Source organism: Platichthys flesus, chromosome 16, assembly GCF_949316205.1.
Source record: "Platichthys flesus chromosome 16, fPlaFle2.1, whole genome shotgun sequence".
NCBI classification, from domain to species: domain Eukaryota; kingdom Metazoa; phylum Chordata; class Actinopteri; order Pleuronectiformes; family Pleuronectidae; genus Platichthys; species Platichthys flesus.
This window is the reverse complement of record NC_084960.1, coordinates 15,682,920-15,709,384: the sequence shown is the minus strand read 5'-3', so window position 1 is coordinate 15,709,384 and position 26,465 is coordinate 15,682,920. Positions and strand designations below refer to the sequence as shown.

General features: G+C 42.6%; 2 protein-coding genes across 3 annotated transcripts in view; both read right to left on the bottom strand.

The window, feature by feature from the left end:
- Positions 1-26,465, bottom strand: part of zgc:153292 (uncharacterized protein LOC100003014 homolog) — a 108,164-nt gene that overhangs the window by 48,493 nt on the left and 33,206 nt on the right. The gene's annotated exons all lie outside the window — the stretch shown is intronic.
- On the bottom strand, positions 15,862-17,317 carry LOC133971072 (ice-structuring protein 4-like). Its single transcript, XM_062408264.1, has 2 exons — positions 17,176-17,317; positions 15,862-16,410 (listed from the first exon to the last, which is right to left on the bottom strand). The coding sequence occupies exon 2, from the start codon at positions 16,392-16,394 to the stop codon at positions 15,948-15,950; it is 447 nt and encodes a 148-aa protein (XP_062264248.1). The 5' UTR covers positions 16,395-16,410; positions 17,176-17,317; the 3' UTR covers positions 15,862-15,947.

Here is a 26,465-nt window from a genome sequence, read left to right as displayed (position 1 = left end):
CAAGACTGTCGAGTTATCTTGCTTCAATCTGTTCATTAGACGTGATAAATAAACGGTAACTTTTATAACAATTACATATTACAAAAAACTTGAGGCATGTAAGCATATGATGATAGATAAAGCAATAGGTTATGTTGGATAGTTTCAAGGTTACTTACCTCTAGTTCAGCACCAGCGGCTGGCCAGAAGAAGTGGAGCGATCTTCCTTGCCGCACAGGGCAAACGCAGGCAATGTGGAGACGAGCGCTTGGTCATCGAACGTTCTCTCTTCCCCGACCGCAACAGACTTGAAATTGCCTGTGCTCGGGCCCGTTAGTGCTACAACGTAGCCCTAGTTATTATTATTTTTCTTCGCTCAGTGAATTGGCTTTTTGAGGGCTTTAACGTGCTCAAAAAGTTTCTAAAGTGTACTGTAAATTACAAATGTGCGCAAGTTTACGTTTTCTGAAGTATTTCGAAAAGGGCGTGGAAAAATGGCTCAAGAGCGCCACCTACGGAAAAGCCCCTCATTTAGCATTCACCGATCCTCAAAAAAAACATAGACTATTGTGTATCATGAGTAGATGCACAAAAAAGTCCATCAGTGCATTATGAATAACGCAACAGGAAGCCCGCCAGTTTGACTTTAGTGGCCATTTTGGTCATATTCCATATTTTTTCTTTGATGTACTTGTCGTACAGCTTTCATCAGATCAACTTCAAATTTAGACGATCGTCATCACAACAAAGTGGAGATCTAAAGTTATTGAAGGATTACGTTTTAGCAAAACCGTCTGACCGTGGTGTGGCGTTAAAGTTTGATGAAACGCCATCAAAACACAAGCTTCCATATTTCAGACATATTTTGTCCAATTGAGTCCAAACTAGACACATACGACAAGAATCGCGACCAGAAGACATCGGTGCAGAAATTGTGACTTACAATCACAGCGCCCCCTGGGGGCAACAGGAAATGTCTTGTTTTTAAGACGTGTTATGTTTTTATGTACTACTCGGAGAGCTTTCATCAGATCAACTTAAAAATTAGATGAGACTCTACAAAACAAGATGAAGATCTAAAGTTATCAATATTTAAACTTTTCATCACACCGTGTGACCGTGGTGAGGTCTCAAAGTTCGACTAAACGCCAATATAAGCAAGCTTCTGTAACTTAGACATATTTTGTCCAATCGACTCCAAACTACACATATAAGACAAGAGTCGCGACCGGAAGACATCTACCTAGAAATCATGACTTAAAAGGAAAGCGCCCCCTGGTGGCATCAGGAAATGTCTTGTTTTTGTACATCGTGCGCTTTGATTTATTTGTCGGAGAGCTTTCATCACATCAATTTAAAATTTAGACGGGTGGCATCACAACAAGATGGAGATCTAAAATTATCAAAGAAACAACTTTTCGACACACCGTCTGACTGTGGCGGGGCGTCAAATCAGCTCACCATGACACACGAAACCGCTTAAAGGGGACATATTCGCTTTAAAGGGGACATATTATTTCCATTTCAACACAGTTGATATGGTTCCTTGGGGTCTTAATGAAATGTCTGTAAAATATTTTGGTAAAAATACCCCAAGGATAATTTAAAACAGCACCTTTTTACTCTGTCTAAAACAGACCTCCTCAGATCAACCCGCCCCCATCTTACCCCACCCCCTTTCACCCCTCTCATCCCTCCCCCTTCTCACCCCTCCCCCCTCTCATGGAGGTGTAGGACATGTGCTTGAATGTGTTCTCACTACAGAATGCATTCAACATCTATAGGGCAGATTATGGGCCTCGTGAAAATTTACGTAATCTGGGGTATTTGGAAATGGGTGTGGCAAAATGGCTCAACAGCGCCACCAACGGTGCTTTCCCTCATTTACGGAGAAACACCTCATTTAGCATTCACTGATCCGCACGAAATTGAAGACAGTTGTGTATCATCACCAGATGCACAAAAAACGCGCTCGGAGCAATATGAAAAACGCAACAGGAAGCACGCCATTTTCGATTTCGTGGCCATTTTGGTCATATTCCATAATCTTTTACTTTGATATACTTCTCGTACAGCTTTCATCACATCAACTGAAAATTTAGACGAGCGTCATCACAACAAGATGGAGATCTAAAGTTATCAAAGAAACAACTTTTCGTCACACTGTCTGACTGTGGCGGGGCGTCACATCAGCTCGCCATGACACACAAAAACGCTTTAACTTCCGTGTTCATGGGTCCATCTCCCTCAAACTACATGTGTGTATCATCAGCCCCCCTCCCTTGAAGATATTCAGATGGTTTTAAAGAATGGGCGTGGCAAAATGGCTCAACAGCGCAACCAACGGAGCTTCCCCTCATTTATGGAGAAACACCTCATTTAGAATTCACTGATCCTCACGAAATTGAAGACAGTTGTGTATCATCACCAGATGCACAAAAAACGCGCCGGAGCAATTTGAAAAACGCAACAGGAACCCCGCCATTTTCTATTTGGACCATATTCCATGTTTTTTATTTTCAAGTACTTCTTGGAGAGCTTTCATCAGATCAACTGAAAATTTAGACGAGTGTCATCACAACAAGATGGAGATCTAAAGTTATTGAAAGATCAATTTTTCGCCACACCGTGTGACCGTGGCGAGGCGTCAAAATGTGACTAAACGCCATCAAAACACAAGCTTCTGTATCTTGGACATATTTGGTCCAATCGAGTTCAAACTACACATGTAAGACAAGAAGCGCGACCTGATGACATCAACAAAGACACCATGACTTAAAATCATAGCGCCACCTGCTGGCTACAGGAAGTGAAGCGTTTATATCGCAGCAGTGCGCAAATGCATGCAACGCTGAGACGAGCGCTTGGTCATCGAACGTTCTCTCTTCCCCGACCGCAACAGACTTGAAATTGCCTGTGCTCGGGCCCGTTAGTGCTACAACGTAGCCCTAGTTAGGGCCCGAGCACCGAAATCGGTGAGAGGACCTATTGAAATTGAAAAGATTATTATTATTATTATTTTTCTTCGCTCAGTGAATTGGCTTTTTGAGGGCTTTAACGTGCTCAAAAAGTTTCTAAAGTGTACAGTAAATTACAAATGTGTGCAAGTTTACGTATTCTGGAGTATTTTGAAAAGGGCGTGGCAAAATGGCTCAAGAGCGCCACCTACGGAAAAGCCCCTCATTTAGCATTCACCGATCCTCAAAAAAAACAAAGATTATTGTGTATCATGACTAGATGCACAAAAAAGTCCATCAGTGCATTATGAATAACGCAACAGGAAGCCCGCCAGTTTGACTTTAGTGGCCATTTTGGTCATATTCCATATTTTTTCTTTGATGTACTTGTCGTACAGCTTTCATCAGATCAACTTCAAATTTAGACGATCGTCATCACAACAAATTGGAGATCTAAAGTTATTGAAGGATTACGTTTTAGCAAAACCGTCTGACCGTGGTGTGGCGTTAAAGTTTGATGAAACGCCATCAAAACACAAGCTTCCATATTTCAGACATATTTTGTCCAATTGAGTCCAAACTAGACACATTCGACAAGAGTCGCCACCAGAAGACATGGGTGCAGAAATTGTGACTTACAATCACAGCGCCCCCTGGTGGTAACGCGAAATGTCTTATTTTGGTACGTGTTATGTTTTTATGTACTACTCAGACAGCTTTCATCAGATCAACTTAAAAATTAGATGAGACTCTACAAAACAAGATGAAGATCTAAAGTTATCAGAATTTAAACTTTTCATCATACCGTGTGACCGTGGTGAGGTCTCAAAGTTCGACTAAACGCCAATATAAGCGAGCTTCTGTAACTTAGACATATTTTGTCCAATCGACTCCAAACTACACATATAAGACAAGAGTCGCGACCGGAAGACATCTACCTAGAAATCATGACTTAAAAGGAAAGCGCCCCCTGGTGGCATCAGGAAATGTCTTGTTTTGGTCATCTTACTCTTTGATGTATTTCCCTCCAGCCACTTTACTAAACCATGTCAAACTGTGTCAAATTGGTCTCAAGATATTGATAATGTAGGCATAACATTATTGTGACTTTTCATCATGCAGATTGTTAATGGCGTGGCATCAAAGTTCATCAGCTCATCATGACCTATGAAACCCATTTTAACAGAGTTACCCTGAACGCAGCATGAGACCGCTTTCGGTTTGTTACGTCTCACACTTGGATGTATTTCTCCTCATTCACTTTGCTAAACCATGTCAAACTGTGTCACATGGGTCTCAATATATTGATAATGTAGGCATAACATTGCTGTGAGTTTTCATCATGCGGATTATTCATAGCTTTGCAGCAGACTTCTTCAACTCGCCATGACAAACGAAGCTGCATTTAACACAGCTGCAAGTGAACGCCTCATGAGTTACGTCGTCACAAGCTGCGGAGCTGTGTATCACGAAGAACCGGAGAACGGTTGGCGAGTCTGGATGAGAGGACGGCGGCGGAGTCACTGTGGACGTTGTTCGCTCAGCAGGTTAGAGTGTGGGACTCAAAGCTTTTTTCCCCCGTCCGTCGTGTCTTTTCCTGTGTGAACTCTGCCGCTCTCAACAGCAGCACTGGCTATGAGCTAGCTCCTGCTACCTCCAACGAAGCATCTCTCAACTGCTACGTAAGTTAAACGGACACTTCTGACTGACTGTGATGATAAGCAAAAGAGACACTGTGGATGTGTGATGTGTTGTACTGCATTTGTTTGATCTGTTTACTAATACTAGCTCTAATAAATACTGTATAAATTATATTTTGCTCCTGAATTGAACTGTGTTAAAGGGGTTCACATGGAAAATATATGTTCAATTATGTAAAGGGTGATTTTTGTTACTATTATACTAATGGAGATTTAGCACTTGCTACACATTGTAAGAGCAGCTGTTCAAAGGAGCACTACGTCTTTTAAGGCTCTTTATTCAGAGTCACGGTGTTGATGTCCTGTCACGTGTTACAGTGAAAAATAACCGTGTCTCCCACCTTCAGTATTTAAATCGTTAATCTCAGACAGACTTCACTGAATTCTTTTGTTAAATATGAGTAAGTCATAGCCTTGTAACTTTACTAGAACAGACAGTGTCATACAGAGTTGTGGGTTTATATGCACTACCTATTTCCTAATCTGAAATGATTATGCTCTGATTAACTTTGAACTAATATTTTATTTTTACCATTTAAAAGTCTGTTAATTACTTAACCTGGCCCATGTATGACTTTACATATCTGTGTATTGGTTTCATGTTCCTCTAGAAGGTCCAACTTGACACACAACTTGAATCCAACCAGACTGAACACTGACTCCAGGTACAGACCTGATTTCATTACTTAAAAACAATCAAAGTATTGCACATAATACATAATGTATTAAATTATAATGCAATACTTTTAATGTGAAATAGCTCCATTAAAAACATTCATTGTCATGGTAGTGCACGTTTTAATCCAAAAGCATATTCAAATACACAGTTGAATATCCACAGAAAATAAGATTACACACTTTGTTCATATGTAACTCTTCCTCTACAATAATGACGATCACTTTCATGTTTCCTATCATTTTATTAGGGACAGACGAGCCTGAAGGACACAGCTGTGATGACCATGTTCTGTCTCTTATGGCAAAGAAGAAATATAAAACACTGGGTTCTTATCTAAAGTGTATCAAATCAGATCTCCACCATGATGCTGCTGAGGACATCAGGTGCTGCAGTTCTTCATCTATGAAGAGAAAAAACGCACTGTTAAAGAATGTTTTGTGTTGTGTATAAAGCACAACAGATTTCAGATAGAACTGTTGTACTGTGGTCTTGGTTTATATCCTCATGGTGAAATGTACATATTTTAAGTCCCTTCTGATAAAAGTGCTGAAAGAAATACAACATTGTACAAATACATAAAATGTCTTTCTACCTCATCAGTACTATTCAAGGTGATAATCTCCCACAGACCTATTGATAACAGTCCAAATCAAGTATTTCCACTTCTCTCAGTGTGAAAACATAATTCTATAATTAATTTGAGAACTGTTTACAACACTGATGTGTGGAGATTAAAATCATACCTAAACTGTCTAATTCACTGTAAAACTCCATGACATTCGCAGGCCATCTGTAGTTAAGGGAGCAACGCATGGAGTGATGTGTAGATTACTAGTTTGATGATGCATGAGGAGAGGCGGTGGTCGAGTGGCAGAAACTTGGACTATGGGCAGAGAAGGTCTCTGGTTCGTCTTTGGTTCGACTCCATGGAGAGACAACAAAAGTCGAACCTGGATTGATCTGTCCAAAAATCCAAGAGTCTCCCTACCCTCTCTAGTGCCCATGAGCAAGGCACCTCACTCCCCCAACATCTGCTCCCCCGAGCGCCGTACATGGTCGCTCACTGCTCTGTGTGTCCTGCACCAGATGGGTAAAAAGCAGCGATTAAATTTCCCTACCTGCATGAGTGTGCCTTTGCATGTCTGTGCATGTGTTTGGGATGAATAAATGGATTTTAATCTTAATCTTTTAATCTTAATCAGTTGTCTTCCAGTTGACCAGCATGAAGCTGCAGATCTCCACCATGTTGCTGCTGGGGACATCAGGAGCTGCATTAATGAGGAGCAGAAGCGTACTGTTATGAATGTTTTGTGTTGTTTATGAAGCACTACTTATTTCAGCTAGAACCGATGTACTAGGGTCTGGGTTTGTATCCTAATGGTTAAATGCACATACTTTAAATCGCTTTTGATAAAACGTGACAAAGAAATACAACATTGTACACATAGATAAAATGTCTTTCTACCTCATCTGTAATATTCAAGGTGATGATCTCCCACAGAGCTGTTGATAACAGTCCACATCAAGTCTCTCCACTTCCCTCAGTGTGAAAACATAATTATATAATTAATTGGAGAAGTGTTTACAACACTGATGTGTGGACATTATAATGTTATCACTACTGTCTAATTCACTCTACAACTCCATGACAGACTAAATAAACAATGTGAAAATAGTAATGGCGGATATACCATCCTGTATCAGAATATTGGTGAAACAGTTACTATCACATGAAACGTACACGTGTAGCGTATTGATAGTAACTCATTAAAAAAAATAATGTCACAACCAAAACAAGACTGTCGAGTTATCTTGCTTCAATCTGTTCATTAGACGTGATAAATAAACGGTAACTTTTATAACAATTACATATTACAAAAAACTTGAGGCATGTAAGCATATGATGATAGATAAAGCAATAGGTTATGTTGGATAGTTTCAAGGTTACTTACCTCTAGTTCAGCACCAGCGGCTGGCCAGAAGAAGTGGAGCGATCTTCCTTGCCGCACAGGGCAAACGCAGGCAATGTGGAGACGAGCGCTTGGTCATCGAACGTTCTCTCTTCCCCGACCGCAACAGACTTGAAATTGCCTGTGCTCGGGCCCGTTAGTGCTACAACGTAGCCCTAGTTATTATTATTTCCCTTTGGGGGGCTTTTTCAGGGTCTAGACATGCTCAAAAAGTTATGAAACTTTGCAGGAAATTCAAGGTCTGCGGATATTTTAGTATTCTGGAGAAATTGGAATTGGGCGTGGCAAAATGGCTCTACAGCGCCCCCTGGAACCAGCCCCTAGGTTTCCACATAACGGATTTTCATCAAAATCTGGATATAGGTGTATCGTGACCAGTCATGAAAAAAAGTCTCATGGAGCATTATGAAAAACGCAACAGGAAGTCCGCCATTTTGCTTTTAGTGGCCATTTTGGCAATATCCCACATTTTTACTTTTACGTACTTGTCCCAGGGCTTTCATCAGATCAACTTCAAATTCAGATGAGTGTCATCACAAAAAGATGGAGATAAAAAGTGATTGAGGGATTTTTTTTTTATCACACCGTGTGACCGTGGCATGGCGTTAAAAATTGGTTACACGCCATCAAAACACGGGCATCTGTATCTCGGACATACATGTTCCAATCAAGTCCAAACTAGACATGTAAGACAAAACTCCCCGCCTGATGACATCTATGCATAAATGATGACTTAAAACCGCAGCGCCCCCTGGTGGCAACAGGAAATGTCTTGTTTTTTGCTTGTCTTACACTTGGATGAATTTCTCCTCATCCACTGACCTCAACCATGTCAAACTGTATCAAATGGGTCCCAAGACATTGACAATGAAGACATAAGATTACCGTGACTTTTCGTCAAACGCCATATGAATGGCGTGGCATTAAAGTTCATCAACTCGCCGTGAAACACGAAATTGCTGTAACTTCAGTGTTCATGATTCTATCTCTCTCAAACTACATGTGTGTAACAACAGCCCCCCCCTGAAGATATTCATATGGTTTTAAGAAATGGGCGTGGCAAAAAAACTGACCAGCGCCCCCTATAGGGCAACCCCGGCACTACGATGGCCGACATTTATACAAATCTATCGGGACATGTGTCGTTTCATAACAAACAAAAAAATATCTTGGATAGGTATGCTTGACCAAACAGGGAGGCCGCCATTTTGGATTAAGTGGCCATTTTTTTTCCATATTCCACATTTTTACTTGATGCACTTGTCCCAGGGCTTTCATCAGATTAACTTCAAATTAAGATCAGTGCCATCACAACAAGATGGAGATAAAAAGTGATTAAGAGAATGACCTTTCGTCACACCGTGTGACCGTGGCGTGGCGTCTTGAGTTTGATTAAACGCCATCAAAACACGAGGTTCTGTATCTCGGACATACATTGTCCAATCGAGTCCAAACTAGACATGTAAGACAAGGGTGCCATCCTGATGACATCTACACAGAAATTATGACTTGAAATTACAGCGCCCCCTGGTGGCTACAGGAAGTGAGATGTTTTATACTTTGATGAACTGCTCCTGGCTGATTTACAATATACAGCTCAAATCAGATCAGTCAAGTCATTAGATCATGGTCAGAATTGTGACGTTTCCTCAAACCGTGTAAACATTGATGTGCGGCGAAGGATTTTCCTTCGCCAAAGGACACGATGTTATCATAACTCCACTGTGCATTGTCCTATCACTACAAAACTTCTGTCACATGGTCAGAGTCCAAGCCTGAACAGCTCTATGTGTCAATATTTCCTCAGTGTCATAGCGCCACCTACTGATTCGCCAGGAAACAGGAAGTACTTTGTTAATCCACTCTGCATTATCCAACCGGCTCCAAACTACTGACCTATGATCACAATCCTGGATAGAACAGCTCCATATATGAATATTAGTTCAGGGTCATAGCGCCACCTACTGATCAGTGTGAAAATTAAGTTGTGTTAACATTGTCCAATTGACACAAAATTGCTCACGCTACATCAGAGCGCCTACATGAACAGATATATATGTCTGTGCTTAATAATAGTGATGGCGCCACCTACTGGCAAACCTACTGCCGCAGAGCGCAAAACGCATGCAACGTGGAGAAGTGCATGCTCGATCAATGATGTGCGCTTGGTCATCGATCGCTCTCTCCACCGACCGCAACAGGCTTCAACGTGCGGGTGCTCGGGCCCGCAAGTGCTACAACGTAGCCCTAGTTATTAGGGCCCGAGCACCGAATGGTGAGAGGCCCTATTGAATCTGTAAGGATTTTTATTATTAGGGCCCGAGCACCGAATGGTGAGAGGCCCTATTGAATCTGTAAGGATTTTTATTAGGGCCCGAGCACCGAATGGTGAGAGGCCCTATTGAATCTGTAAGGATTTTTATTATTATTAGGGCCCGAGCACCGAATGGTGAGAGGCCCTATTGAATCTGTAAGGATTTTTATTATTATTATTATTATTATTATTATTATTATTATTATTTCCCTTTGGGGGGCTTTTTCAGGGTCTAGACATGCTCAAAAAGTTATGAAACTTTGCAGGAAATTCAAGGTCTGCGGATATTTTAGTATTCTGGAGTAATTGGAATTGGGCGTGGCAAAATGGCTCTACAGCGCCCCCTGGAACCAGCCCCTAGGTTTCCACATAACGGATTTTCATCAAAATCTGGATATAGGTGTATCGTGACCAGTCATGAAAAAAAGTCTCATGGAGCATTATGAAAAACGCAACAGGAAGTCCGCCATTTTGCTTTTAGTGGCCATTTTGGCAATATCCCACATTTTTACTTTTACGTACTTGTCCCAGGGCTTTCATCAGATCAACTTCAAATTCAGATGAGTGTCATCACAACAAGATGGAGATAAAAAATGATTGAGGGATTTTTTTTTTATCACACCGTGTGACCGTGGCATGGCGTTAAAAATTGGTTACACGCCATCAAAACACGGGCATCTGTATCTCGGACATACATGTTCCAATCAAGTCCAAACTAGACATGTAAGACAATAGTCCCCGCCTGATGACATCTATGCATAAATGATGACTTAAAACCGCAGCGCCCCCTGGTGGCAACAGGAAATGTCTTGTTTTTTGCTTGTCTTACACTTGGATGAATTTCTCCTCATCCACTGACCTCAACCATGTCAAACTGTATCAAATGGGTCCCAAGACATTGACAATGAAGACATAAGATTACCGTGACTTTTCGTCAAACGCCATATGAATGGCGTGGCATTAAAGTTCATCAACTCGCCGTGAAACACGAAATTGCTGTAACTTCAGTGTTCATGATTCTATCTCTCTCAAACTACATGTGTGTGACAACAGCCCCCCCCTGAAGATATTCATATGGTTTTAAGAAATGGGCGTGGCAAAAAAACTGACCAGCGCCCCCTATAGGGCAACCCCGGCACTACGATGGCCGACATTTATACAAATCTATCGGGACATGTGTCGTTTCATAACAAACAAAAAAATATCTTGGATAGGTATGCTTGACCAAACAGGGAGGCCGCCATTTTGGATTAAGTGGCCATTTTTTTTCCATATTCCACATTTTTACTTGATGCACTTGTCCCAGGGCTTTCATCAGATTAACTTCAAATTAAGATCAGTGCCATCACAACAAGATGGAGATAAAAAGTGATTAAGAGATTGACCTTTCGTCACACCGTGTGACCGTGGCGTGGCGTCTTGAGTTTGATTAAACGCCATCAAAACACGAGGTTCTGTATCTCGGACATACATTGTCCAATCGAGTCCAAACTAGACATGTAAGACAAGGGTGCCATCCTGATGACATCTACACAGAAATTATGACTTGAAATTACAGCGCCCCCTGGTGGCTACAGGAAGTGACATGTTTTATACTTTGATGAACTGCTCCTGGCTGATTTACAATATACAGCTCAAATCAGATCAGTCAAGTCATTAGATCATGGTCAGAATTGTGACGTTTCCTCAAACCGTGTAAACATTGATGTGCGGCGAAGGATTTTCCTTCGCCAAAGGACACGATGTTATCATAACTCCACTGTGCATTGTCCTATCACTACAAAACTTCTGTCACATGGTCAGAGTACAAGCCTGAACAGCTCTATGTGTCAATATTTCCTCAGTGTCATAGCGCCACCTACTGATTCGCCAGGAAGCAGGAAGTACTTTGTTAATCCACTCTGCATTATCCAACCGGCTCCAAACTACTGACCTATGATCACAATCCTGAATAGAACAGCTCCATATATGAATATTAGTTCAGGATCATAGCGCCACCTATTGATCAGTGTGAAAATTAAGTTGCGGAAACATTGTCCAATTGACACAAAATTTCTCACGCTACATCAGAGCGCCTACTTGAACAGATCTATATGTCTGTGCGTTATAATAGTGATGGCGCCACCTACTGGCAAACCTACTGCCGCAGAGCGCAAAACGCATGCAACGTGGAGAAGTGCATGCTCGATCGATGATGTGCGCTTGGTCATCGATCGCTCTCTCCACCGACCGCAACAGGCTTCAACGTGCGGGTGCTCGGGCCCGCAAGTGCTACAACGTAGCCCTAGTTATTATTATTTCCCTTTGGGGGGCTTTTTCAGGGTCTAGACATGCTCAAAAAGTTATGAAACTTTGCAGGAAATTCAAGGTCTGCGGATATTTTAGTATTCTGGAGTAATTGGAATTGGGCGTGGCAAAATGGCTCTACAGCGCCCCCTGGAACCAGCCCCTAGGTTTCCACATAACGGATTTTCATCAAAATCTGGATATAGGTGTATCGTGACCAGTCATGAAAAAAAGTCTCATGGAGCATTATGAAAAACGCAACAGGAAGTCCGCCATTTTGCTTTTAGTGGCCATTTTGGCAATATCCCACATTTTTACTTTTACGTACTTGTCCCAGGGCTTTCATCAGATCAACTTCAAATTCAGATGAGTGTCATCACAACAAGATGGAGATAAAAAATGATTGAGGGATTTTTTTTTTATCACACCGTGTGACCGTGGCATGGCGTTAAAAATTGGTTACACGCCATCAAAACACGGGCATCTGTATCTCGGACATACATGTTCCAATCAAGTCCAAACTAGACATGTAAGACAATAGTCCCCGCCTGATGACATCTATGCATAAATGATGACTTAAAACCGCAGCGCCCCCTGGTGGCAACAGGAAATGTCTTGTTTTTTGCTTGTCTTACACTTGGATGAATTTCTCCTCATCCACTGACCTCAACCATGTCAAACTGTATCAAATGGGTCCCAAGACATTGACAATGAAGACATAAGATTACCGTGACTTTTCGTCAAACGCCATATGAATGGCGTGGCATTAAAGTTCATCAACTCGCCGTGAAACACGAAATTGCTGTAACTTCAGTGTTAATGATTCTATCTCTCTCAAACTACATGTGTGTAACAACAGCCCCCCCCTGAAGATATTCATATGGTTTTAAGAAATGGGCGTGGCAAAAAAACTGACCAGCGCCCCCTATAGGGCAACCCCGGCACTACGATGGCCGACATTTATACAAATCTATCGGGACATGTGTCGTTTCATAACAAACAAAAAAATATCTTGGATAGGTATGCTTGACCAAACAGGGAGGCCGCCATTTTGGATTAAGTGGCCATTTTTTTTCCATATTCCACATTTTTACTTGATGCACTTGTCCCAGGGCTTTCATCAGATTAACTTCAAATTAAGATCAGTGCCATCACAACAAGATGGAGATAAAAAGTGATTAAGAGATTGACCTTTCGTCACACCGTGTGACCGTGGCGTGGCGTCTTGAGTTTGATTAAACGCCATCAAAACACGAGGTTCTGTATCTCGGACATACATTGTCCAATCGAGTCCAAACTAGACATGTAAGACAAGGGTGCCATCGTGATGACATCTACACAGAAATTATGACTTGAAATTACAGCGCCCCCTGGTGGCTACAGGAAGTGACATGTTTTATACTTTGATGAACTGCTCCTGGCTGATTTACAATATACAGCTCAAATCAGATCAGTCAAGTCATTAGATCATGGTCAGAATTGTGACGTTTCCTCAAACCGTGTAAACATTGATGTGCGGCGAAGGATTTTCCTTCGCCAAAGGACACGATGTTATCATAACTCCACTGTGCATTGTCCTATCACTACAAAACTTCTGTCACATGGTCAGAGTCCAAGCCTGAACAGCTCTATGTGTCAATATTTCCTCAGTGTCATAGCGCCACCTACTGATTCGCCAGGAAACAGGAAGTACTTTGTTAATCCACTCTGCATTATCCAACCGGCTCCAAACTACTGACCTATGATCACAATCCTGAATAGAACAGCTCCATATATGAATATTAGTTCAGGATCATAGCGCCACCTATTGATCAGTGTGAAAATTAAGTTGCGGAAACATTGTCCAATTGACACAAAATTGCTCACGCTACATCAGAGCGCCTACATGAACAGATATATATGTCTGTGCGTAATAATAGTGATGGCGCCACCTACTGGCAAACCTACTGCCGCAGAGCGCAAAACGCATGCAACGTGGAGAAGTACATGCTCGATCGATGATGTGCGCTTGGTCATCGATCGCTCTCTCCACCGACCGCAACAGGCTTCAACGTGCGGGTGCTCGGGCCCGCAAGTGCTACAACGTAGCCCTAGTTATTATTAGGGCCCGAGCACCGAATGGTGAGAGGCCCTATTGAATCTGTAAGGATTTTTATTATTAGGGCCCGAGCACCGAATGGTGAGAGGCCCTATTGAATCTGTAAGGATTTTTATTAGGGCCCGAGCACCGAATGGTGAGAGGCCCTATTGAATCTGTAAGGATTTTTATTATTATTATTATTATTATTATTATTATTATTATTATTTCCCTTTGGGGGGCTTTTTCAGGGTCTAGACATGCTCAAAAAGTTATGAAACTTTGCAGGAAATTCAAGGTCTGCGGATATTTTAGTATTCTGGAGTAATTGGAATTGGGCGTGGCAAAATGGCTCTACAGCGCCCCCTGGAACCAGCCCCTAGGTTTCCACATAACGGATTTTCATCAAAATCTGGATATAGGTGTATCGTGACCAGTCATGAAAAAAAGTCTCATGGAGCATTATGAAAAACGCAACAGGAAGTCCGCCATTTTGCTTTTAGTGGCCATTTTGGCAATATCCCACATTTTTACTTTTACGTACTTGTCCCAGGGCTTTCATCAGATCAACTTCAAATTCAGATGAGTGTCATCAGAACAAGATGGAGATAAAAAATGATTGAGGGATTTTTTTTTTATCATACCGTGTGACCGTGGCATGGCGTTAAAAATTGGTTACACGCCATCAAAACACGGGCATCTGTATCTCGGACATACATGTCCGAGAGCCTGATTTGCTTGTGGCTTTTCACATCTCTGTGTGAAGTTGAGGAATCCTGGGAGACTGAGTTCCCTGTGCTCTGTTTTTTTCCAGAACAATGGAACATGTGGTTTCAGGCTTTTGACTACAAATATAGGCCGAAGAGAAGGCCTTTGGTTTTACAAAGACACTGTCCCAACAGCGCCATCTACTGATCAAGTCTGTCTCTCTATCTAAAACCAGCCAGTCTCTCTCTCTGTCTCTCTCTCTCTGTGTCTCTCTCTCTCTCTCTAACTGGAAGTTTCTCTCTCTCTCTCTCAAATTGACACATATTATTTAATTTAATATTCCTCACTCCTTCACCCTGTAAACTGCTGCTATCCCTTCATTTAAATTTAAATTGTTGTTACATGTTATATGCTACTAGGTTACTATTGTTACGGTTTGGTGGAGGAGATGGACCCAGGATGCAGAGGTTATAACAAAAACGGGATTTAATATACAAAAAAACTAACATTAACACTCACAGGTAAACTCTGGTGACAAGGCGCACAGAAAACAAGGAAGCAGGAGAAGCTGGTCGAGACAGCATGAACAAACAAACCTAAAGAAGACTACGTGTAGAACGAGTAGCACAACAACGAGTAGAAGATAACGAGTACGAACCGACAGGGGACGAAGGGAAACACAGAGGCTTAAATACAGAGGAAAGGAAGGGGCAATTACGCACAGGTGAAACACATGAGGACTGAGAAGACAATCACCGAAAGGAAGTGACACACCCGGGAAGCTGGAAACACACAAGGAAGGAGAGACTACAAAATAAAACAGGAAACAGAACACACAAGGAGAAACAGGAGTGCACACATGAAAACAGAGATCTAACAGTTAGCAGAAAACACTACAACTATGATATATGTTATATTTTACTATGTTATATGATATATGTTATATGATATATGTTATATGTTATTTTTTACTATTTTATATGTTATATGTTACTATGTTATATGTTATATGTTATATGTTATTTTTTTTATCTTGTAATGCCAATCTACTGCATAGATGTTGCCTGCAAGGAAGAATTTGATTTGATTCTGCTCCAGTTCGACCTCGTCTGGACAAAAATAAAAACATGATCTATAGAAACTGTGAAGCAGTTTCAGAGATGAAATGAACAGGACACTTGGTTTCCAACAAACAGCTTCTCAGGTTTATTCAACAGATTGGTAACATCTTGCTGCTCAGATGTTCACATGATCCCACATCAAGACGACCACGATCCTTACTCATCGTCGTCGTCGCTATCGCTATCACGGTAGAAGTTGCCATCGAGGTCGAAGGTGCCATCGTAGGGATGGTGTTCGTTTTGTTGTCGTCGTATTTCTTTCCATCCCCTCTCGATCTCGATTTCATTTAGCGTGTCGGTGGCGGCGGCGGCGAATTCGATGGCTTTGCCGGCGGTGGCGGTGGCGGCGGCAGCGGCAGCTTCGGCGGCGGTGTTGGCTTCAGCAGCGGTGGTGGCGGCGGCGGCGGTGGCTTCTGCGGCGGCGTTGGCTTCGGCGGAGACAGCGGCGGCGTCAGCGGCGGCGAAGGCGGTGTCTTCAGCGGCGGTGGCGGCGGCGGCGGCAGCTACGGCGAGGGCGTTGGCTTCAGCGGCGGTGGTGGCGGCGGCGGCAGTGGCTGCGGCGGCGTCATGGGTGGCTTCGGTGGCGGCGATGGCTCTCTCCATGTTGATGTCAGTGATTCTGCAGAGAGTACTGGTATTATTATAATTATTATGATATTATTTATCACAACATGTACTGGTCCGTCACTTTCACCGAACCCAGTGATGACAGTGTTCAGTATCCCCCCCACACAACATAATATCAAATGACAACTTCTTCTTTCAAACTAAAATCATTTGTTCTTCTGACTCTCAAACTCTGTTTCCTTCAACCAGCAGGTGTCACCAGATCATCAGGAAGTTTCCATGAGGCCTTTTTAGGTTTAGGGCTGAAAACAGGAAGTGCTCATGTAAAACATTATGTTAATAAAGATGGTCCACGTGGCCATCTTGTGATCAACAGGGTCAAACAGGGACTCCATCAGTTTTTATATCATTCAAACCAAGCTGATCAGAAACATGAGCAGTGGAACTGGCCGATGATACTGAGGCAGACAGACTTTAAATGCTTCTGATGTTTCCACAGTGATGAACTAAAGATCACTTCTTCTTCTTCTGTGCATATAAAAGTTTTCCAGCCCTGACTTAATTAAAAAGTTGTTTCCAATGATTTAACAGAGCTCAGACTTTTGCAGGTTTAAGCCTGAACACATGAATCTGTTTCTTCCACTGAAGGTTTCAGAACAAACTTTCCATCAGACGAACACGGATGAAGATCTTCATCTTTTACCACTGGCTGTAAAACAAATGGCCCCTCTGGGATAATACAGATATCCTTCCTTCCTTCCCAAGATATTTACAGTAAACCAGATTTGTAGGAGAAACAAAGTGAGTGTTCACGTACCTGAGTGTTCGACAGTGAAAAGTGGGTGAGTCCTGATGAAAACTTTTAGGGAGCAGCTCTTATTTATTCACTTCGAGTTTGTGACGCAGCAGGTTGTCGGCTCCGACTGGTTCACAACAAAAGGAAGGTGTGGTGACCATCCAGGCGAGTTGAACGTGTTTTGTTACATATTTTAAATGGATGTCTCCTGCGTCATTAAATTAAATTAATCTAAAGTAGAGGAGAGGGATCCAGGAGGAGGAGCAACGAGGAGAGGGAAAGGCAAAGGCTGCAAATGAGGAGAGAGTCTGCAGCAGCACAGAGGAGGAGGACACCCCCATGTGGCCATTAGAGAGTAAAGGCCTCTGTATGCTTCTCCGAGTCCGTCGCGGAAGGACGGACGGACGGATCGGACGGACCCTTTTTGATTTATAGTTCTACGAGCCTTTTTGTTCCGAAAACAATTCACCGCCAGAACAGTAGATGGCGTAACGGAAGTCGAGCTTAGAGAAGCCCACCTCATGAGGTATATAGAAGAAGTCCACGCTGGTTTATTTACGTCCCCCCGGCTCCTCACACACAGTGAACGATGACAACAGAAAAAGGATGTTGATGACGCGACAGTTTTGCTGAATAAAGTGACACCCAGCGGGTCAAAATGCTTTTGTTATCGTGTCTTAGCGCAGCGGTTCCCCGGTCTTGTTTCCAAACTGCGTTGCTAATTCAACAGCCTCAACAGCTTGAAGCTACACGGAGGCAGCTGTCTCCCCCCCCCAGCTCCCACACACAGTCAGCACGGACACCCGATACTAGCTACTACCAAGTGTTTGCTTCTAACCTGACGGTGTTTGAGAAACAGTGTCATGAGCCGTGGGATTAAAGTCAGCGGGTTTTTGCGCTGTTCCAACCGCAGTTAGCATGGTGGCTAGCCCGCTAGCCCCGTTATCAAAGTTCGTTATAACCGTATGTGACCGTACACACATGCTGTAAGTGCTCTAACCAGCCACCGTCAGCCGGAAAACGCCGCTGGCTTAACACACTTGTCACATTAATCATAGAGTCGTAGTTGTGATTTAGGTTTATTGTGATGTAGGGAATGGAACAGGAAGTTTGAGGTCCGGAAATAATGATGTCCCGAAATGCTGGCGTTAGCTGACCAATCACAGCCAAGTGCTATCCGTGGGCTGTCCGCCATTTCGACGTGTAGTTAGTGTCACAGTCTGCTGGTATTTTTCCACTCACCTGTCTCTGCTCCACTCGGCCAGTCAGCCACACCTCCTCATCAGGCCAACTCTCCACACCTGTGACAGCCCTGGCTGCATTTAAGCCTGCTCCTGTCTCTGCTTCAGTGCCAGATTTTCTTGTGTGATGCCTGACTTTCAGCGTGTTTTCCCTGGACTGATCACCTGTTGTCGATCCCCGACCTGCCTGCCTCGTCTCTGCCCTGGATATTACCTCAGCTTTCTGTCTTCGACCACGAGTTTCACCTGTTCCCTCCGGGTTACGCTCCTGCTCGGCTCTGTGGCTACGCAGCTCACCACTGGACCTGTCTGCCAGCTAGGTAACCCATCAGCTGTTGACTTTACCTTCAGTCAGCGACACCAGGCTCGCTCCTGCTCAGATCCCGCAGATGATCACTGTGAGCAAAGACTTTTCACCCTGCCACTGTTTGAACTGTTAAAGACTGCAGTGAACAATAAAGGTCATTACCGACTGGTATTTCGTCTGCCTGTGCTGCTTTTGGGTCCTCACCATATCCGTGACAGTTAGAAAAATGAGAGCTGCACGAAAAGCTCTGCGAGGAGCCGCGGAGAGGCACGCAGAGGGCGTTCCACATTGGAGAGGGCGGTCTTATCTGTCCATGTTCGTCATAACGGAGAAGCATACATTGGCCTTTAGGTTTACAAAGCGAGGGGCGGGGCCGGACCCAGCGTCTCCACGGCCCCGGGCCCCGGACGACAGAGTTTAACCTGAAACCACATCTGTCCACAGCAGAGCTTCAGTCCCTGGTCATTCTGCTGAGCTCCAGTAAACCCAGTGAAGTATTTCATCATTGTTACTGATTTATGGAGAAGAGACTAAATGAGTTGGTCCTTCTTCTCACTCCAGATTCCAACGTTTCCAGAGCTGATGTGTTTTCAAACGAGGATGTAGCTTCAGTTCTGAATGTAATAATAATATCACTACTACTAACACCAGTACCCCATCAATAACCATAACAATCCCTTTTGAGAGTTAATAACTAAATTCAGCTTTAAACTGAATCTAAACTTTCAGTGTGAGTTTGTTCTCAGATTGAACTCTGGACACAAATGTTCTGGAGTTTGTCTTTTCACAAAAGAAGAAGTCGGTTCTCTGATCAGAGCGACAGTGAAAAGAGAACCGCTCATTTTATAGAAGGGCTCACAGGCTAAAGCGAAAAAGTGAATGGAGATCATCTGCCCTATACACCAAACTCCTGGTCAAATTTAATTTAGCTGATGGTTTTATCCAAAGCGACTTATGGTAAGAATTCAATATTTTAGCTGTTGTGTGGGACTGACTGTACTATTGCAATAAAGGCAGGAGGGGGGGCCTTGAGCAGGTTGGGCCAGATATAAGGCCTATAAAAAAATGATTTATAAATAACCCTTGCTGCATAGTGTTAACAATGAATCTTATAATGGCTCTGAATTCTAACTTTTGGTATTAAACCATTATTCCCTTAAATTCATTCACATCATATATATTTCATGCAGCTGTCTGATAAGTTCTGGAGGTCGGACAGAGGGACTTTGTTGACATTGTTTTGTTTTGTTGTTTTGGTTTCGAGGATCCTAATGTTTACATCAACAGGACATTGTTTGGATATAGCAGGAACATCATATTCCTTTCTCCAATGGCCCACATGGCATCAGCTGTGTCAAGGCCTTTCATGAAGAGAACATTTTGATTAGCAACTATCAGAGTAGAAGTGGCTTCTTGTCACTTCCTGGATTCCTTGACAAGAGGCGGGGGACTACAGCTATGGACCAATAAGGGAGACCCAAATTGATTTGCGGTGACTCCCCTTCAATCTTTCATAACCAATCATATTAAATCTACTCTTATAATTATATCAAACCCCTTTTGTTCGGGGCCATTATTAACTACCTATTGCTAACTGATTTAGCCTAGGCTGTGATAATTGTCCATGGCTATGTTGTTCATTGCGTCTCTATAAACACTTGAATTGGATCAGACCGGCTCTTCTCATATTTAGGATAAACCAACACGCTTCACACTTACAATAGGTGCATTCAACCCCGATGGTACAATTTCTTATAAAAATGAAGCAAAACCACAAAGTGCTATAAGTAAGTGCCATTTAAGTGCTACTAAATTGTTAGTTTAAAATTATTAATATATATATTTTTTTATATTGAAAAGTTCGGCGGGCCGGATGAAAAAGCCCGCGGGCCGTACTTTGCCCATGTCTGGTTTAGAGGCTTGGTAACATGGTGCCAAGAGAACAACCTGTCCTTCAACGTCTTCAAGACCAAGGAGATGATCATCGGCTGTGACCATCGACGGCAGCAGTGTGAGAATTCATCAAGGACCACAGTCACCCAGGGTGTGGTCCTTGATGAATTCTCACACTGCTGCTGTCTGGCAGACGTTTCCGGAGCATCCGAGCACGGACCACCAGAGTCACAAACAGCTTGTCCCCCAGGCCGTAAGGCTTCTGAACCAGCAACACTGACCCTCTGAACAGTCCCCATCACCATATACATTCTGCTCCCCCACTCATACAATTACACTCATTAATTACTTACTACACATATATGCATATTATTTAATTTAATATTTCTCACTCCTTCACCCTGTAAACTGCTGCTATCCCTTCATTTAAATTTAAATTGTTGTACTATGTTAAATGTTAAATGTTACTAGGTTATATGTTATATGTTATATGTTACATGTTATATGTTACTATGTTATATGTTACTATGTTATATGTTACATGTTATACGTTACTATGTTATATGTTATATGTTATTTTTTTTATCTTGTAATGCCCTATTAGTGCGTAGATGTTGCCTGCCGGGTCATAAGAATTTCACTGCTCTGATGACCCTAAGTTATTTCTTGCATGTGACAATAAACTTTGATCTGATTTGATTTGATTAGGGCCCGAGCACCGAATGGTGAGAGGCCCTATTGAATCTGTAAGGATTTTTATTATTATTATTATTATTATTAGGGCCCGAGCACCGAATGGTGAGAGGCCCTATTGAATCTGTAAGGATTTTTATTATTAGGGCCCGAGCACCGAATGGTGAGAGGCCCTATTGAATCTGTAAGGATTTTTATTATTATTATTATTAGGGCCCGAGCACCGAATGGTGAGAGGCCCTATTGAATCTGTAAGGATTTTTATTATTATTAGGGCCCGAGCACCGAATGGTGAGAGGCCCTATTGAATCTGTAAGGATTTTTATTATTAGGGCCCGAGCACCGAATGGTGAGAGGCCCTATTGAATCTGTAAGGATTTTTATTAGGGCCCGAGCACCGAATGGTGAGAGGCCCTATTGAATCTGTAAGGATTTTTATTATTATTATTATTATTATTATTATTATTATTATTTCCCTTTGGGGGACTTTTTCAGGGTCTAGACATGCTCAAAAAGTTATGAAACTTTGCAGGAAATTCAAGGTCTGCGGATATTTTAGTATTCTGGAGTAATTGGAATTGGGCGTGGCAAAATGGCTCTACAGCGCCCCCTGGAACCAGCCCCTAGGTTTCCACATAACGGATTTTCATCAAAATCTGGATATAGGTGTATCGTGACCAGTCATGATAAAAAGTCTCATGGAGCATTATGAAAAACGCAACAGGAAGTCCGCCATTTTGCTTTTAGTGGCCATTTTGGCAATATCCCACATTTTTACTTTTACGTACTTGTCCCAGGGCTTTCATCAGATCAACTTCAAATTCAGATGAGTGTCATCACAACAAGATGGAGATAAAAAATGATTGAGGGATTTTTTTTTTATCACACCGTGTGACCGTGGCATGGCGTTAAAAATTGGTTACACGCCATCAAAACACAGGCATCTGTATCTCGGACATACATGTTCTAATCAAGTCCAAACTAGACATGTAAGACAATAGTCCCCGCCTGATGACATCTATGCATAAATGATGACTTAAAACCGCAGCGCCCCCTGGTGGCAACAGGAAATGTCTTGTTTTTTGCTTGTCTTACACTTGGATGAATTTCTCCTCATCCACTGACCTCAACCATGTCAAACTGTATCAAATGGGTCCCAAGACATTGACAATGAAGACATAAGATTACCGTGACTTTTCGTCAAACGCCATATGAATGGCGTGGCATTAAAGTTCATCAACTCGCCGTGAAACACGAAATTGCTGTAACTTCAGTGTTCATGATTCTATCTCTCTCAAACTACATGTGTGTAACAACAGCCCCCCCCTGAAGATATTCATATGGTTTTAAGAAATGGGCGTGGCAAAAAAACTGACCGGCGCCCCCTATAGGGCAACCCCGGCACTACGATGGCCGACATTTATACAAATCTATCGGGACATGTGTCGTTTCATAACAAACAAAAAAATATCTTGGATAGGTATGCTTGACCAAACAGGGAGGCCGCCATTTTGGATTAAGTGGCCATTTTTTTTCCATATTCCACATTTTTACTTGATGCACTTGTCCCAGGGCTTTCATCAGATTAACTTCAAATTAAGATCAGTGCCATCACAACAAGATGGAGATAAAAAGTGATTAAGAGATTGACCTTTCGTCACACCGTGTGACCGTGGCGTGGCGTCTTGAGTGTGATTAAACGCCATCAAAACACGAGGTTCTGTATCTCGGACATACATTGTCCAATCGAGTCCAAACTAGACATGTAAGACAAGGGTGCCATCCTGATGACATCTACACAGAAATTATGACTTGAAATTACAGCGCCCCCTGGTGGCTACAGGAAGTGACATGTTTTATACTTTGATGAACTGCTCCTGGCTGATTTACAATATACAGCTCAAATCAGATCAGTCAAGTCATTAGATCATGGTCAGAATTGTGACGTTTCCTCAAACCGTGTAAACATTGATGTGCGGCGAAGGATTTTCCTTCGCCAAAGGACACGATGTTATCATAACTCCACTGTGCATTGTCCTATCACTACAAAACTTCTGTCACATGGTCAGAGTCCAAGCCTGAACAGCTCTATGTGTCAATATTTCCTCAGTGTCATAGCGCCACCTACTGATTCGCCAGGAAACAGGAAGTACTTTGTTAATCCACTCTGCATTATCCAACCGGCTCCAAACTACTGACCTATGATCACAATCCTGAATAGAACAGCTCCATATATGAATATTAGTTCAGGATCATAGCGCCACCTATTGATCAGTGTGAAAATTAAGTTGCGGAAACATTGTCCAATTGACACAAAATTTCTCACGCTACATCAGAGCGCCTACTTGAACAGATCTATATGTCTGTGCGTAATAATAGTGATGGCGCCACCTACTGGCAAACCTACTGCCGCAGAGCGCAAAACGCATGCAACGTGGAGAAGTGCATGCTCGATCGATGATGTGCGCTTGGTCATCGATCGCTCTCTCCACCGACCGCAACAGGCTTCAACGTGCGGGTGCTCGGGCCCGCAAGTGCTACAACGTAGCCCTAGTTATTATTATTATTATTAGGGCCCGAGCACCGAATGGTGAGAGGCCCTATTGAATCTGTAAGGATTTTTATTATTATTATTATTATTATTATTTCCCTTTGGGGGGCTTTTTCAGGGTCTAGACATGCTCAAAAAGTTATGAAACTTTGCAGGAAATTCAAGGTCTGCGGATATTTTAGTATTCTGGAGTAATTGGAATTGGGCGTGGCAAAATGGCTCTACAGCGCCCCCTGGAACCAGCCCCTAGGTTTCCACATAACGGATTTTCATCAAAATCTGGATATAGGTGTATCGTGACCAGTCATGAAAAAAAGTCTCATGGAGCATTATGAAAAACGCAACAGGAAGTCCGCCATTTTGCTTTTAGTGGCCATTTTGGCAATATCCCACATTTTTACTTTTACGTACTTGTCCCAGGGCTTTCATCAGATCAACTTCAAATTCAGATGAGTGTCATCACAACAAGATGGAGATAAAAAATGATTGAGGGATTTTTTTTTTATCACACCGTGTGACCGTGGCATGGCGTTAAAAATTGGTTACACGCCATCAAAACACGGGCATCTGTATCTCGGACATACATGTTCCAATCAAGTCCAAACTAGACATGTAAGACAATAGTCCCCGCCTGATGACATCTATGCATAAATGATGACTTAAAACCGCAGCGCCCCCTGGTGGCAACAGGAAATGTCTTGTTTTTTGCTTGTCTTACACTTGGATGAATTTCTCCTCATCCACTGACCTCAACCATGTCAAACTGTATCAAATGGGTCCCAAGACATTGACAATGAAGACATAAGATTACCGTGACTTTTCGTCAAACGCCATATGAATGGCGTGGCATTAAAGTTCATCAACTCGCCGTGAAACACGAAATTGCTGTAACTTCAGTGTTCATGATTCTATCTCTCTCAAACTACATGTGTGTAACAACAGCCCCCCCCTGAAGATATTCATATGGTTTCAAGAAATGGGCGTGGCAAAAAAACTGACCAGCGCCCCCTATAGGGCAACCCCGGCACTACGATGGCCGACATTTATACAAATCTATCGGGACATGTGTCGTTTCATAACAAACAAAAAAATATCTTGGATAGGTATGCTTGACCAAACAGGGAGGCCGCCATTTTGGATTAAGTGGCCATTTTTTTCCCATATTCCACATTTTTACTTGATGCACTTGTCCCAGGGCTTTCATCAGATTAACTTCAAATTAAGATCAGTGCCATCACAACAAGATGGAGATAAAAAGTGATTAAGAGATTGACCTTTCGTCACACCGTGTGACCGTGGCGTGGCGTCTTGAGTTTGATTAAACGCCATCAAAACACGAGGTTCTGTATCTCGGACATACATTGTCCAATCGAGTCCAAACTAGACATGTTAGACAAGGGTGCCATCCTGATGACATCTACACAGAAATTATGACTTGAAATTACAGCGCCCCCTGGTGGCTACAGGAAGTGACATGTTTTATACTTTGATGAACTGCTCCTGGCTGATTTACAATATACAGCTCAAATCAGATCAGTCAAGTCATTAGATCATGGTCAGCATTGTGACGTTTCCTCAAACCGTGTAAACATTGATGTGCGGCGAAGGATTTTCCTTCGCCAAAGGACACGATGTTATCATAACTCCACTGTGCATTGTCCTATCACTACAAAACTTCTGTCACATGGTCAGAGTCCAAGCCTGAACAGCTCTATGTGTCAATATTTCCTCAGTGTCATAGCGCCACCTACTGATTCGCCAGGAAACAGGAAGTACTTTGTTAATCCACTCTGCATTATCCAACCGGCTCCAAACTACTGACCTATGATCACAATCCTGAATAGAACAGCTCCATATATGAATATTAGTTCAGGATCATAGCGCCACCTATTGATCAGTGTGAAAACTAAGTTGCGGAAACATTGTCCAATTGACACAAAATTTCTCACGCTACATCAGAGCGCCTACTTGAACAGATCTATATGTCTGTGCGTAATAATAGTGATGGCGCCACCTACTGGCAAACCTACTGCCGCAGAGCGCAAAACGCATGCAACGTGGAGAAGTGCATGCTCGATCGATGATGTGCGCTTGGTCATCGATCGCTCTCTCCACCGACCGCAACAGGCTTCAACGTGCGGGTGCTCGGGCCCGCAAGTGCTACAACGTAGCCCTAGTTATTATTATTATTATTATTATTTCCCTTTGGGGGGCTTTTTCAGGGTCTAGACATGCTCAAAAAGTTATGAAACTTTGCAGGAAATTCAAGGTCTGCGGATATTTTAGTATTCTGGAGTAATTGGAATTGGGCGTGGCAAAATGGCTCTACAGCGCCCCCTGGAACCAGCCCCTAGGTTTCCACATAACGGATTTTCATCAAAATCTGGATATAGGTGTATCGTGACCAGTCATGAAAAAAAGTCTCATGGAGCATTATGAAAAACGCAACAGGAAGTCCGCCATTTTGCTTTTAGTGGCCATTTTGGCAATATCCCACATTTTTACTTTTACGTACTTGTCCCAGGGCTTTCATCAGATCAACTTCAAATTCAGATGAGTGTCATCACAACAAGATGGAGATAAAAAATGATTGAGGGATTTTTTTTTTATCACACCGTGTGACCGT

Excerpts from the sequence above, each read along its gene's own strand:
- LOC133971072 (XM_062408264.1), bottom strand. The coding sequence starts at position 16,394 with ATGGAGAGAGCCATCGCCGCCACCGAAGCCACCCATGACGCCGCCGCA.